This window comes from Bombus pyrosoma, linkage group LG12 (genome assembly GCF_014825855.1).
Source record: "Bombus pyrosoma isolate SC7728 linkage group LG12, ASM1482585v1, whole genome shotgun sequence".
In the NCBI taxonomy this organism is placed as follows: domain Eukaryota; kingdom Metazoa; phylum Arthropoda; class Insecta; order Hymenoptera; family Apidae; genus Bombus; species Bombus pyrosoma.
In genome coordinates this window covers 5,480,934-5,495,683 of record NC_057781.1, presented here as the reverse complement: position 1 = coordinate 5,495,683, position 14,750 = coordinate 5,480,934, and the positions used below count along the sequence as shown (strand labels likewise).

Sequence of the window (14,750 nt, the reverse complement as noted above, 5' to 3'; positions counted from 1 at the left end):
TATATGTAAACAAGTGGGAAACAGACATTCTGGAAAATTATCGTAGCCGTGGAAAATGGTGGTCGCGCAGCCTCGATGAAGTTATTTGTTGCGATCTTCTCGTCGAGTGCAAAATTCAACAGCCGAGCTTAACGAGGTCGTGAAATACAAGCACATCGGAGGGTATGAACAACCAACCGCATGCCCTAACTACGCTCCTATTTCTCTCTCCTTGTTCGCGTATCTCTCGTCCGTTTTTCCGTCTATCCACTTGCCTGGTTGTCTTTCTCCGTTCGAAGCTCTCCCCTCGGTCCGCCGTATTCGTTCCAAGCTCCCGTTTTCCCTTTGGAGCAAGGAACATTCCAACGCAACGAGAGAAAATAGTGCGGTGAACCCCACTGGAAAATTCCCAGGCGCAATGAGTGCTCGATGTAATAATCGAAGTTGAGAAATTCGTGGTATTCGCCTTCCTCCGTTGTACCCCCTCAAGAACGAGAGATATTCACTCATCGCGTATGAAATATCGATCGATCGGAGGGAGGCTGATGGAGACTCTACCGCGACTATGAGTCTTAATTAGGAAAAGCGAAAAAAGATAGAAATGTCGAGCGAGTGTCGATCAATAATCGTTCGGTCGTCATCGAATCTGATTTTAGAATAATTGTCGTGTCGTACGTAGAATAATATTTATTCGATAATCATCGTTGCTGCGCGTGATAAACGTACACTGTTAAGAAATGCAACTTTGCAAATTACACTCAACTCAGGTTCAGCTGCGGCTATTCGCAATAACGTTGAAATTTGACTTTATGAGGAAAGGTGCGACCGAACGTAGTTCCAATCTTTCTTACGTCCCAACGTCACGGAACAATGGATGCCGAAGATGTTCAATTTTTCATGGCGACACCATTCGTATTAAAGCAGTGCGCAGCTGGCTGAACGCATGTTACATTTCATGCATACCGCATTTATGTATACGTTATAGACTTTCTTCTCGATTACAAAAGACGAACGAAAAAGAAATATTAGATCTGATGAAGAGAGCACGGTGTATCCTGGCCGTCATTTTTGAAATTGTTATTCCGAGATATGTTTTGCACCGTGTAAATTTAGATTTATTTACTCGGACAATGGAATTTAAATTACAAAGAGAAATAACTTCGAATCGAACGATTGTGTTACAAAAGAGAAAAGCTTCCGAGGTAGTTCTTTTATGGAAAAACGATATTCATTGTAACGCTTTCAAACGCGTTCAGTATTTTGAATCATTTCCATGGCAAAAAATGTAAAAAAAAAAAAAGAAAAATACAGGAGAACAAGGAAATCAAAAATAGGGGGAAATTTAACATCGTAATCCGTAGCATCGGAATTACACGGGGAAAATGGTTGAGAATATTAAACCCGCGTAAAATCTGTTGAATTTCGAATGCGACGCAAAAATATCCGACCGAAATCGTTAAATACAAAACGCACGTCAACTCCTATCGCTGTTAAAATATTCAAACTCGTTCGAATCGACTATATTTTCTCCGTTTTCCTTCCGCTTCTTCTTTTTTTTTTTTTTTTTATTCTACTTGCGCGTAGACAGAGCACTTCCTAGCAATGATCGCTAGGAAAGAAATAATAAAAACCCATCCATTCGAGTGGTATGGAAAAAAGATACGAAAAAGGAAGGGATGGATGGTGGTGTATCGGTGGGCCGCGTCGTCGCGACTAGTACTTAGTGGCCATGGCAACGGGTGGCAACTATTTTTCAGTTTTCCGCCCTTACGAGCGTCGTCCTTCTTTCTCTCGACCTTCGGCCTGGATTCCTTCGGACAGGGGACACATTTCTTCTCTTTTGTGGAAACCTTTCTGGAACGCCACCCTCTTTGTGGCCCAGACACGACAGCCATTCGCGCAACACTGAATAATACAATTCTCTTGCCGTTGTTAAACAGACACTATTCGATCGAGGCTGAATGTTCTTTTACGTCGGTTCCGTATTGGTTCCGGCACAGGAAGCGAAAGAGTTGATTAACTTTTAAGAATCAATGTTTGTAAAACGTTCCTATGTGGATAAATTAATCCTTTATCTTACAATTTCACCTCGTCAGTATGATAAGTAACTATATCACGTTTGAAATAAAATGTAGCTTTTATTTCTAAAACGATCTTCCTATTAAGTTATACGATATTTATAAATTATCGAACGTTATATTGAATCGATCTTCAACTTTACTCGTTAAAACGGCAAATTCACTTTCATATCCATTTTCGAACGACTAACCCTTTCATGTGCCTGATAATATCGGTCCTCTCGCGTCGCAACAATCGCGTGCTTTCACGAATCCATTCGTCCTGGAAGAATTAACACTCGATGGAAAAAAAGGGTGGCGTTAAATGGCAGATTCAGAACGATTGAAAGCGTTTTAAAAAAAGGTCTCTAGGAACGTAGAAGAAGACCGAAGTGAGCTTAAACTCTTCAAGAGGGTTACACGGTAAAGGCGAAAAGAAAAGAGCCGGACGTCGATACAGAGTGCTGTTTACGCCGTCATCTTTCTTGTAACCTTCATCTTCCACGCCCTCTTTCAATCTCGTTCTTCCCTTTTCCCAGTTTTTAACAGACCTTCCTCGAATATCGCTCCTCCACAAGCGTGTTCGCTCAATACCCTAGGTAATTTACTTCAATGGCCAATTACTCCAACACCTGTCATTGTTTCTCTATTTTGAAATTGTTCCCGTGTAACGTAATTTATGATATTGTGGGAATGGTGCTTTTAGCAACACCGGAAGAGATTCATTTCACACACGTATAATTGATCGAACTCTTCTTTTAATCAACGTTATTACCTTGGAACTGTAGCCTGCAAATAAATAATTTTCCTACTAATCATAAACATCGGCGTCACCGCTACATTTAATTTTAATGCGGTGCACTTTGGAAATTGATATTCCAGCGTACAAATAATTCTGCTGGACGTGACACAGTTTCTAGTTGCTCGAGTGTCACGAAGGTAAAACAAGGGTGGCTAAAAAGAGAAAGGATGGAAAAGTGTATTTTATATTCGTAATATTTCAATTGTTTACTGTAAAACCTTTTACTCTATCGTATCGAAATTACAACGGAGTTGTTTCTGTTTATTTACAAATTTGTACATTAAACAACAGAATAAAACGAGTGTATTTTACTTTGAAACGATAAAAAATAAATAAAAAAGTTGACAGAATGAGGGGCGTATCGCAGGGATTCGGAGCCGCAGTGATTTACTGATTATACGCTTCAACGTCCACTCTTCGCATATCGATCTGATACAACGCTTCTCACGGCAATACTCTGCGAGACAACACTTCGCGAGACAATACTTCGCCAGACTCATTGCATTCGTTTTTTGTATGTTGCCGGAAATATAGGCGTCGCTTTCTTCCCTCCAATCGAATACCTTTTCCCGAAAATCGACGCCTCCCCGAATCGATAAAACGAGGGAAGATGGATACCGTGAAAAGTATACGAACAGCCGAAAGCTCAGACCTCAATGGCAAGGTATACGATGCGTCGATTGCGACTAGGGTAATTCATATTGGCAATTAATTAATTTAAGTATCGTATTAAAATTTCGAAATCTTGATCCGTCATCGTAAACCTAACTTTTCGGACCGGCTCTTGTTCGCATATTGCGAGCATAAATGGCTAAAATTTTCTAGATAACAAAATATTTGAAAAATAAAATATTTCGTACTATTTTCAGTTATTTTCATTAAATATTATATATTTATATAATATTCATATGTGTGCATATGATGACGTATATGTGTGCCATCGGTTCCGAATAGTTCAAGTAATACAAATCGTAATACATATCGCTGGCTCTGTTTTCGTGTTCCTTTTTTCATCCCAGTTTTTACGGAGGGTATTTATCCGTAAAAAATGTCGACCTTGCCCCATACGATCTTTTTCATCCCTTTCGCGCGGCGAGATCGGAGTACAGCCATCCCTACCCGCCACCCCCTCAATTTGCATTTTCCTCCCTTCCTTTCCTCCCTGTCTATGTGTCTCCTAGCCTTTTTGGATCCTGTACCCGCCTTAGTCTGGGTGACAAAGGATCCTTCTAACGATAAGTGGACCAGCCGAACGGAATAAAGGTGTTCCCGCGATGATCCTCCATTTTCAACGTAACACGCCGATAAATCTTGGATGGACGACTACGATCTATCGACGAGACTAGATCACAAGCTGTTCTTTTTCCAGGGATTGATGATGGAAATATTTTGTATTGGATAGCTTGAGAAACGGTAATTTTGGTTCTCTAATTTTATTTCTGAAAAGTTGCTGAAGTCAATCTTTGTTCCTTTTCTTAACTTGTTCTCTTCATCTTTTAAAAGAAATGCAACCATATATATGGAGATGTAAGTTCGTGTGTACATTGATATATAATGTTTCAAAATTAATACTATATTTTATATCTGCCCTTAATATTTAGACACGTAACATTTTAATAGCATATTCATCAATAATACAATATTTTGATACGTAACGTAATAAGATTATTCGAGATGTACAATCTCGAGCGTAGTGGCTCGTTAATTATGAACATTATTATGACTGATTTATTGTCATTGGTTCATTACTCTATATTGGCAGAACCTGTTCGTTTATCCTGTCACGATCTTTAATTATAGTTGTGCAATTGCGATAGCTTATATCGCAATAATTCCAGAAATAACTGGTAATTACCAAAATTCGAGAATATGTTTCTACGCGATATTTTGAGGAAAAAATGTAAAATCCTGCAAAAAGTACTACCTGCTTTTTATTTTTCATTTCTTTTGTCGAATTTTTATCGGTAAATAAATCAAGCTTAATCAATACAACAATCCATGTCAACGTAATAATTAAAGTCGAACGAAAGAAGAAAGAAAACATAACATTGAATTTATGTGCCTGTCCATCGTGATCCATCTTCCGATCATTCCACCGCATTTGTATTTCCATCCCGATTTCCGCAAATTATTTGCACGGTACAAATTTATTTTAGTACCCTCTGGAGTGCTAATTTAAAAATTTTCATTGCGAAATGGTGCCAGGAATAAATCACGAGTTACTGGATACGCGATACATCTCGTATTGTTTATTCGCTGTATGTTACAGAGCGTGGTCAATAAATTTTTTAGTTAATAAATATACTGGCATTATCGACGTACAAGGACATTGAACAGAACAGAAACAGATGATATGTCACATGTTTTTAAAATTCAATATGTTATTGTCAAATCTCATATTTCCAAAACTACCGCTTCATCTGTATTTAAAATTAAAAAATGTATTTAAATATAAACTTGCAAAAACGAATAATAAAAAAAAAAAAAAAGAAACGAAGAAATTTGAAGGCTCTTTCGACGCATAGATGTAGCTGAAACACTGTATACCGCGTGTATACGAATAGAGAGAAAAACGGTAGAACCGACCTCGAGTCAATTGCGAGGAGATAAGTAGCAGCCGCATCTTCGAAGTCGTGCGCAGTTTTTGCCAGTCTGTATCGCGTATGTTCTAAACACGTACGCGCTGTACGTAGAACTGAATCGTATTATGCATCTCATCCCAGTTATCCCGTGTATTTACGTAGATTCGCGTTCGTGAGATCCTCCGTGGAATTCTTCTATTCTGCAACCATATTCCCCTATAGCTGCCCCTTCCATCAGGCAAAGCTGCAGTATCGTAACTGAAAAACTTTCCATGCAACATTTACATGCGTGCCCGCCCATGCACGTAAAGTGATTTTGTTGTTACTCGTTAGACGCGTACCACGGAGATCGCTAAAACTACCGACAGAAATCTGGAAACGACGTTTCTTCGTCGATTTTGCTTTCCACCCAGAGGAGAGTGCGGTTTTTGATCGCGTTTATGCGCAGATGTAGTTTATAAGAAGAATAATAATTCAGGGATTTCAAGCTCGATAGTAGACATTTTTCTATCGAATTTAATTAAATGGACAAAGATACAAAGTTCCTATCTACCGATAATGTAGCTACGATAGATTGTGACGTTTGAATTTATATTTTGTTCGCTTGTAAATGCTATTCGAAAAGAAGGGATTAATTCGTGTAAATAAATTTCATGCTACTGATACAATGATACGGTAACGAAATACACGACGAGTAAATCAAGTGGAATTTAAAAAGCTAAATATATCGATACAACTATAATTTCGAGGTAACACAGCGTTATAAAGTATTAAAGAGTTGATACCACCGCTTTATATTCTTTAATTTATATCGAGCTGCATATTTTCCACGGTTGAACAGGGGAAGCTTGACCTGAATATCGTAAATCCATTACTCCCATCAGCTCTCTATCTCGTAGATTTATAGTACGTCAATCGCCATTACGCTTGAATGAAACAAGATGCTCATCATGCTATCGGCATAAATATGAAAGCTCTTCGATAGTAAGTGAATTTCAAAGGGACTGATTTCTCGATTCCACTGATCAGTCGAATCGACCGAGGATTCGTGTCCTCTCCTTTCAAACTCCTTATTTCTCGAAAAGAGAAGTGTTACGAGGACTCGTGTTATAAATCTCAATCGGAAAAAGTCCTACATTCCTGTTGATATATTCGTGTAACTTCGAATATCTTGAGAATATTTTACAAATGCTCGAGTAACGTTTAATTAACGGAACAATTAACGAATATCGTGTCTGCTGATGAAGATAAAAATGCATTACGTTTCACCGACTTCTCACACATCACGCGAATCGTTTTCTCTGCAATTAATATGCCTGAAAGCGTTTTCGCGTTCGTGCCGAATAACTTCATCTTTGGTTAATTTATATACGCCGAGCGGCCCGGAGAATTAATTAGTTGCGTGAATAGCGTTCCCTTCTAATGTAATATGTTGCGTCTAGTGCCGTGGCTTAAAATCGATGTCAGTAGTATGTTGTATACGATCCTTGACGATACTCGATCATGCTAACAATGTCTGCTTCCTCTGTTTCAGGTAAGGATCTAAATTTCGCCAGTAACAATGCCGGTGAGTGTTTATCTAACAATATAACATTACTATCGCTTGCGTCTCTCTTTTGTGTTATATCTTAATCGCTTCTTTTTCGTTCGATAATACTAATTAGATAATGTTCTTACAGCAATAACGAATTAATGTGTGTCAATTGACATTTTCTTTTTCATGTAACTATCATTATTAACAGTGTCTATTTCGTCATCCATGACATTCACTCAGCGAAGGTTATCGCGAGATCAATTTTATGGTCCACGAGGATGAATAGTATACCCGAAAACTTTTCCGGTTGATCTGTTATTTATTACGATCGTAATTTCAACATAATTCACGACGCAAGAGCTATTTCCCCCCTGTACGAGACAGAAACAGGTTCGAGGGCGATAACGTGAATCTATTCAAATCTACTTCTCCTTTTTCCTCGTGTCTCGCGACTGCAATTTCACCTCGAAGATTTCCCGTGCACCCGAGGACAAAAGAGACACGGGCGCAGGGGAAGATTTACGTACATTACGGGGCAAAGAAACAGGATGGTGGAGGTTGACGGAATGGAGGAACGGAACCGGGAAGATATTCTTTCGAAAAGCCCATTTTCAGTAATGCGTGAAGCTGGGTTCCCCGTGCCACCAGCAGAAATAGATCGAGATTGCAAAATGTAGCGAGATAAGGACGACAAATTACAGAAACCGTCTGGATGATTAGCTCTTGACTAGCGAATAACGAGACGAAGATGAATGTCGCTAGGTTTTACTAGCAATTTATTACCTCAAGCGAGCTTTTTATTACACAATTATTAGTGCTCGTTGATTCTCGTTAATTATTATCGAACATTTGGTTATTAGTCTTAATTTTATCCCACGATAAATTTAAACTAATCTCGTTAATATTTTTTATTCCCGAGTTTCATATCAACGTTCTCTCAAGGATTCAATTTTCAACAATTTCACAAAATGAAATTACCAAAATCAAATTTTCCCGGTAGAATTTATGTTCCGGGATCCTTCGATTTTCATGCATCCGGCGTGCAATCTTGAATTCGGCCGAACGCGTGTCTCCTTTACGAAAAGAACGCGGAGCAAAGGGTAGAGAATATAGAAAAGACGCGTAAGTTCGCTCGTTCGCGGATGCGGAAGAATAGAGCGGAGAGTTGCGGGACGCGACCGAGATAAGATCGGCAAATTGCGGGCAATCTGGTTGATTAGGCTGTACGCTGGTAATCCTACAGGTTTCACGAGGGAGCCGAGGTACGACCTATAACAGCTTTCAACCCCCTTCGACGTGTATTAGTCGAAGAAACGAGAAAGGATAGGATGTGGAAGAAACGACCGCTAACATAGCTAGCGATGCTACATCCGCACGGTTCCGACAGATTAGGGGATTCTTGGATAGGCAGCCTGACGAATTCAGAGGAACCTTTCTGTGCTTCAGGAACAGAATGTATCCTTCTTCTTTTCCTTGTGTTCTTCATTATTTTGTTTTCTTTGGTAATATTCGTAAACTGATTTTGACATTTCATTGTAAGGTTTGGCTTGAACAGGAATTTTTGTCCATGTAACAGTGGAAACAATAAGCGCGTTCGAAACGTAGAGTTTCAGACATTTGGAAGGAATTTTTAAGAGTCTTGAATTCCTTTTTAAGATTTATACCAGACTAAAAATGAGAAGCATTCAGCACATATGATATTAAATCAGACCTTCCTTTCTTTTTGTGGTCAAAGTTTGGAGAGTAGGCAAGATTCCAGCAAGATTGAAGTACACTTAAAATCCTCTCTCAAAAGTAACCTCTTTGGATCTCTCTCGAATCCATCTCTTCGCCCCTCATTTCCATGTAACGCCTGCATAAAACGTTACTTATCTCGAGTCTCGTTTTCGTTCCACCTTCATCAGCCTTATCTTTAGCTGGGCGAACTAGCTTGCGCGCCTCTGCAGTTTACATCAACACCGAAATCAAACTCCGTTGTCCAGCAGCTTTTTAATTTCGATTTTCAAGCCAGATTATACGCCGCTTTTTTGCACTTTTCCTCTTTTGTTTCCCCCATGCTTTTGTTTCAATTTATTTTGAGCCCGTCGAAGACTCGATCATGAAATTAGCATTTTCCGAGTGTCGAGAACAGATCATTGACTGGAACTGGCACTCGATAACGAAGCGAAGAGAGCGGAAACAGGGAGGCAGAGGAAAAAAAGAACGCGTGTGCGTGGAATCGACCGGCGACAAAATTTGTCGGGGTTTCGAATTTGCCTGATATTCCCGGCGATTCGCTTTGAAAACCGAACGCTGATAAATTGTCGCAATAAATAAAATAATGTTTGCAAAATATACGCGGTTGTCGAAATGATGTTGACTCGCGGAATTTCGTAGAAACGCATGGCTTCCAGGAGTTTCCTTCGCATTGTACCTCGAAACTATACCTTGGAATTATTAAATATTTTCCTGCGGATGATCGAAATGTGAATAATTTAAATTAACAGACGTTGTTGAAATCGCTGCACTCGAACGTTACTTGTAGAGTTAAAATTCTTCGATTATTTACTTTGACGTTCATGTTACAAGCGGACAGGCGAAATAGTGGAGGAATAGGACGTTTCCATTAAACGCTTCTACACAGTGTTCCGTTTCAAACATCGCTTTCCAAACGAAATCAAATTTTAATCGTAAGCGAGAAATTATAAAATATGAGTAGAATTTCGCGAGTCGAGCCTTGCAAACATTACGGGATGAAATTTAATAACACATCCGATGGGTAGCCAGTTTATGCTAAACGGGCGAACATCCCGTGTTTGCGATACGAAAAATATTATTCGGAAATAATACTCCGCGGGACATCGTATTATTCGTTATTAAATCACGAACGGAACATGATTATTTATTTGGGAGATTACTTTTCTCTTCCGCATTTTTCCCAGTCCGTTGAATCGCATTGTTCGCAAGCGTTCGACGTACCACGCTCATATTTAAAACAAACCGGAAGCCTGGGAAATGTAATAAATTGCGAGAAAAGATCGTCGCTCTCGTTCTGTTTATATCCCCGGAGATATAATTGGAATTAAAGTTGGTCGTAATCTTCCATTAACTCGACCACATTTTTCTCTCTCTTTTGCCTTTCCTTTTGGCAAAAAGGAGAGAGAGAGAGAAAGACAGACAGACAGAGAAAGAGAAGGGACGAGCATGGGATCCATAAGCGGAAGTAGTAATAGAATTTCGAAACGGGCAAAACCAGGGGCAATGGACGGAGAGAAAAACAGAGACCGATGGACAACCAAGGACCGGGAGGAGAGACCGGAGAGTTAGGAAGGATGGGAGAGGCAGGAACATCGTCAACTCAACCACGTCTACCGAGGGATTATCGTGGGTGACAAAGGGATTTGAAAGAGGCGGCACGGAATTGGATTCTGGGAGAAACGCAAGAGGCACTCGAAAGCCGCTTTGTGTCTCTCATACAATAATTATTTGCGAAATTGTCGTGAAGCTGTGAGATATCGAGTGGCTTTTAATGACGTATATTTCTTCGAGGATCCGATAGAAATCGCTCACCGTCCCGGATATCGTGTGTTCCGTAATTATTCCGATTCGGCTGAATTAGTCCCCCTTCGTCCCCTCGTCTCCTCAACAGGCTTTTTATTCTTTTCAATTCCCCCCTTTCGTTTTCGGTCTCCATCTCACTCCGTGCTTTCGCCTCGTCCAACTTCCTCGTTTCCGTCGCCGTTTGTACCGCGAAACGTATGGAAAAATACCTACGTGCAGTCCTCTCTCTCCTTCTCCCTTCTTCCCTATTTTCTCCTCGTTTTATTTCCTGTCCTCTCTTTTTTCGTTTTCGGTGGTTGTGGTTTAATTAGAAGCTGAGAAATTAAAACAAACGAACGCACAGGAGCTGTATGCCATGCTCGGGTCGTAGCCATTGTTGCTCCCCCCTTTCGTGCTCGCGTGCAAGCAACGTCCTAGGAAGCCGGCAATTTGCGAAGAACCTTCCCACCAGCCTGCGGTTTTTGCAACATGTTTTCGCCCGTCTTGTTGCTTTCAAAAAATTAGTATCTATATCTGCCGTAGCCTAGAAAACTTCGAGCTCTGCGGGTTTCTATATGCTGAGACTCTTCGCTTCTTTCTGCAACACATCTGAAAAATAATAGAAACAAGAATTGCGTATAAAAGGAACCGTTAACACTATAATCTGCCATTGCATATTGATCGTACATTAGTGAGTATATCGTAGGCGTTTATATTTTAATCCTCCTCTTTTAACGCTTCCAGCGTATTACGAAATTAACGTATATATTCTTTCAACGCCGGAATAATTTCGAAGCAAACAACCAATCCTCTCTTTCAATTTGAATGTTTCCATCTCGACCACTATTAACAGTATCACAACAGGAACGAGCGTCGACCACTTTCTATCTCTGCCACTATCTCCGTCTCTCCACCCCTGTGCAAAGCCAGCCCGGGCAGAGACATACCGAAAATGCATGTGCACCTGAGAATAAAAGAGAAAAAAGCGCAGAATGTACGAGGAGAGTGGTAACAACGCGCGAAAGGGGCCGGAACAAATGTGACTTTCAATAAGCGGCGTCGCTCGAAACGGGGGACGTCGTTTCGTCTGCCGAAACAACCCCCTTCCTCCCTCGCCGTTCCTTTTGCTCCGTTCGTTGCCACGCGGTCAAATTTGCTTGCCGTTGCGCGAAGCGCAGCACGAGGAAAAAGTCGTTGAAATAAGAGAAAGTATCACTTTGAACAGGTAGGAAGAGAATATGGAGGTGGCGAGGGAGAAGCAGGAGGAATGGTTGTTCGTACGGTAGCAGGCGTATCGGTCGAATTATCGAGTGGTACGTTACGCTTTTATGCAGATTCGCCGGCGGAACGACCGGCAATTCCGGAATTAATGCCAACCGGGCAAATGTTTCGCGGTTTTTCTGCTGAATTATCGTATCCCGGGAGGGCACGACAAAACGTTCGGCCTCACCTCCGCTGATGTGTATACATCGTGTACAGCCGGGCCAGCTTACGGACCTGGATGTTTGCGGACAAGTAGTATAAATAAATCTTCGCAGTCCGCTTTTTGGATAGGCATTATTATTAATCGGGACAGGAACGGTAGAAGAAGAACTTGATGTTTCAATTGAAAATGTATTTGCTGCAGAGAAAGTTAGGCGAGTAGTATAGCTAAGGATTTGGTCAGACCAATAGTATATACGATACCATTAACGTTTAATCTTTCAACATTGCAAAACGAATATTATTGTTCAGTGTAAATTATCGAGTAGTAATAGCACGTTGCCTGGCTACATTAAAACGATGTAAAAGGATTTCAAAAGGGAACGTTTGTCTCCTCCAACATCTGTAGCTGCGATACAAATAATTTTTGTTACTCTATATTTTCGTATCGTCAAATACACAGAAGGTATTTGGGATTCTAATGCCGGGTGAGCCAGCCGGCGTACACGGTTACGGATCTACGTATACACGTGGCTGCATCGTGTACAGGTAGCATGCTCGTGTACCAGAGGGCTATGGCTATTTGTACGCGATGCAACGCGGTGACTACACGTGCCAACGTTTCGTACAGCCATCCCACCATCGGATTTATATTATATGTATATGAGTAGATAGGAACGTATGCGAGCGCACACACTATCACGGCAAATCTATTCGTTCTTGTCAAAGTTTCGTACATTACAGTCCTCTTCGTGTACGTGCGACGTGTGTACATTTCATGCACGTATAGGGTGGAGCGTACAAAAAAGACACTGGAAATTCTACTGCTCCGTTTGTGTACACGAAAACGTTGTGAGGTGGATAATGTTATTTAAAGTTCAACTACTTTTTGTTAATTTAATTCTCATTGTTTCAGAACGAGAGAAATTATTTCGAAATTGCCGCACGAACGGTTGAAACTTTAATGAAGTGTACTACTTTAATTTAAACTCGTGTAAACTTTTTATACACTCGCTCTTGATTAATCATTTTCTACACTGAGAACGTGTTCCGAGTTGCACATAAATATAGATCAGAAGACTATACCTAACTACTAACAAGCTGATAATGGATTTTCTAAGAAATTAGGAAGTACGATTTATAAAGTTTAAGGTAGAAATTAGTTAAAGGCAGAAGCAGACGCGATAGGAGATCAACCGAACAGGGAATTTTGTTAATTCCTCGTATGCGACCGATACATGTTGGAAATTACGTCAATCCGAAATATTATTGGGCAAAATTCGCAACAAACCTCGGGAAAATTCCAATATTTCCAAATTTTTACCTTTCAGTCCACGTAGCTCTATCGCGATGGTATTTCAACCTTGCCGATTCAACAAAAATATTCCATTGTTCCGCTTCAGACCTACTATCCTGTATACATATAAATACGTCGAACGTTCGGCCGCGTGTGACACGTAGAAGAGACGGGTTTTAGGAAAATGTTATCTTTCTGTCACGAGATGTTATCCCTGAAAAATCTTGTCTCCACGATGCTTACGCGTATCTGCCGGGATTTCACTCGTACAGAAAAACGGAACATGCAGGCAATAGAACCCAGCGTGGAAAACGCATCAAGGCGACGTTTGTACATTGCTGTTTCTAAGTATTTGGACATCCGATACAATTCGAGCGAAAGTTGTTTCGAAGATACAATAGAAGAACATTCTTCGTTGTTAATTCGACTCTTATACAAAGCATACTTCGTACATTATTTACAATAACATGAAAGTGTGCAGATACATAGTGTATACAGATGAAAGTACGATGTTCGTTTTGCCGATTAATCATATATTATGATCATTATATAAAACTTAATTTATTAATCGTCGGAATTTGAATTAATTCCAGGGCAATAATTCCCGACGCGACGCCATCCTTCTACGAACGTTTAATTCAATCCGTTGCCGACAATCGATCTAGAGCGCACTATCCCGCGAGTTCTCGTTCTCTGGCTCTCTGTTACCATCTTTAGGACGGTTTCACCATCGTCTTTCGTGTCCTTGTTTTCTTGGTTTCGCTTCCATCGTTGATCTTCCGAGGTTCCCTCATTCCCTCGTTCTCCGGCCGTACTAACTCTTCACTGATATCTTGTTTTCCATCCCTCTTTTGCGTAATCTGTATCCACACTGTCGCCCCTCGTGCGCGTTAATCGTATAGTTTCCAGTTACGTGTTTCCAGTAGCAAACGACGACGACGACCGGGTCACCGAGTACGCCGGCGGTTGGTACGTCTGCCCGTAATACCAACGCCCGGTGGTTACATCACGTCTGCGAATTACCGCAACTCCTGCGATGCTAAATCCGCCGCGACCCTGTGATTTCCGACGGCGTACGTCTTCCTTGGTTAGTTCTACGTTTCGCTGATCGTGCCCGCAAAATTTCACATAATTATGAGATATTACACGTATATATACCGGTAGATTTTAAGACCATTAAGGTTACGTACTATTTCATATAATTTCGTGGGTTAATTAACACATTTTTCTTTCAATGTATGAAGATGTAGCAGAATATTAATTTCGAAAACAGTTGACAGCACAATTAATGATCACTGTAAAGGAAAATGTAGCAGAATATTAAAATATTTCACAGGAAGTTAATGCCGCTGCCAGGAAGGGTAACAGCCATTAAAAAATTATACAGTTAGAAATATGTGTTTGCGGTGAACAAGTCGGCGATATAACAAACTGAACGTTAGCTATCGGGTTATTGGCGGATTTACGCGACTCCAGCCTCGAAAAATGCCGATACTTGTTTCTACAGCAATTGTTCAGAAACTGTGTTTTCGCCCTTCAATTCTATGCCACTTAAAAG

General features: G+C 40.5%; 1 protein-coding gene across 10 annotated transcripts in view; it reads left to right on the top strand.

Moving 5' to 3' along the window:
* The window catches only part of LOC122573408 (agrin-like), a 382,715-nt gene that overhangs the window by 170,090 nt on the left and 197,875 nt on the right, over window positions 1-14,750 (top strand). For 7 of the 10 annotated variants that reach the window (XM_043739727.1, XM_043739722.1, XM_043739726.1 and 4 more), the window contains one exon: window positions 6,955-6,987. The exons of the other annotated variants lie outside the window; for them this stretch is intronic. In XM_043739727.1, coding sequence (XP_043595662.1) covers window positions 6,955-6,987 — 33 coding nt within the window. The remainder of the gene's footprint in view (window positions 1-6,954; window positions 6,988-14,750) is intronic. 10 annotated transcript variants of the gene reach the window in all.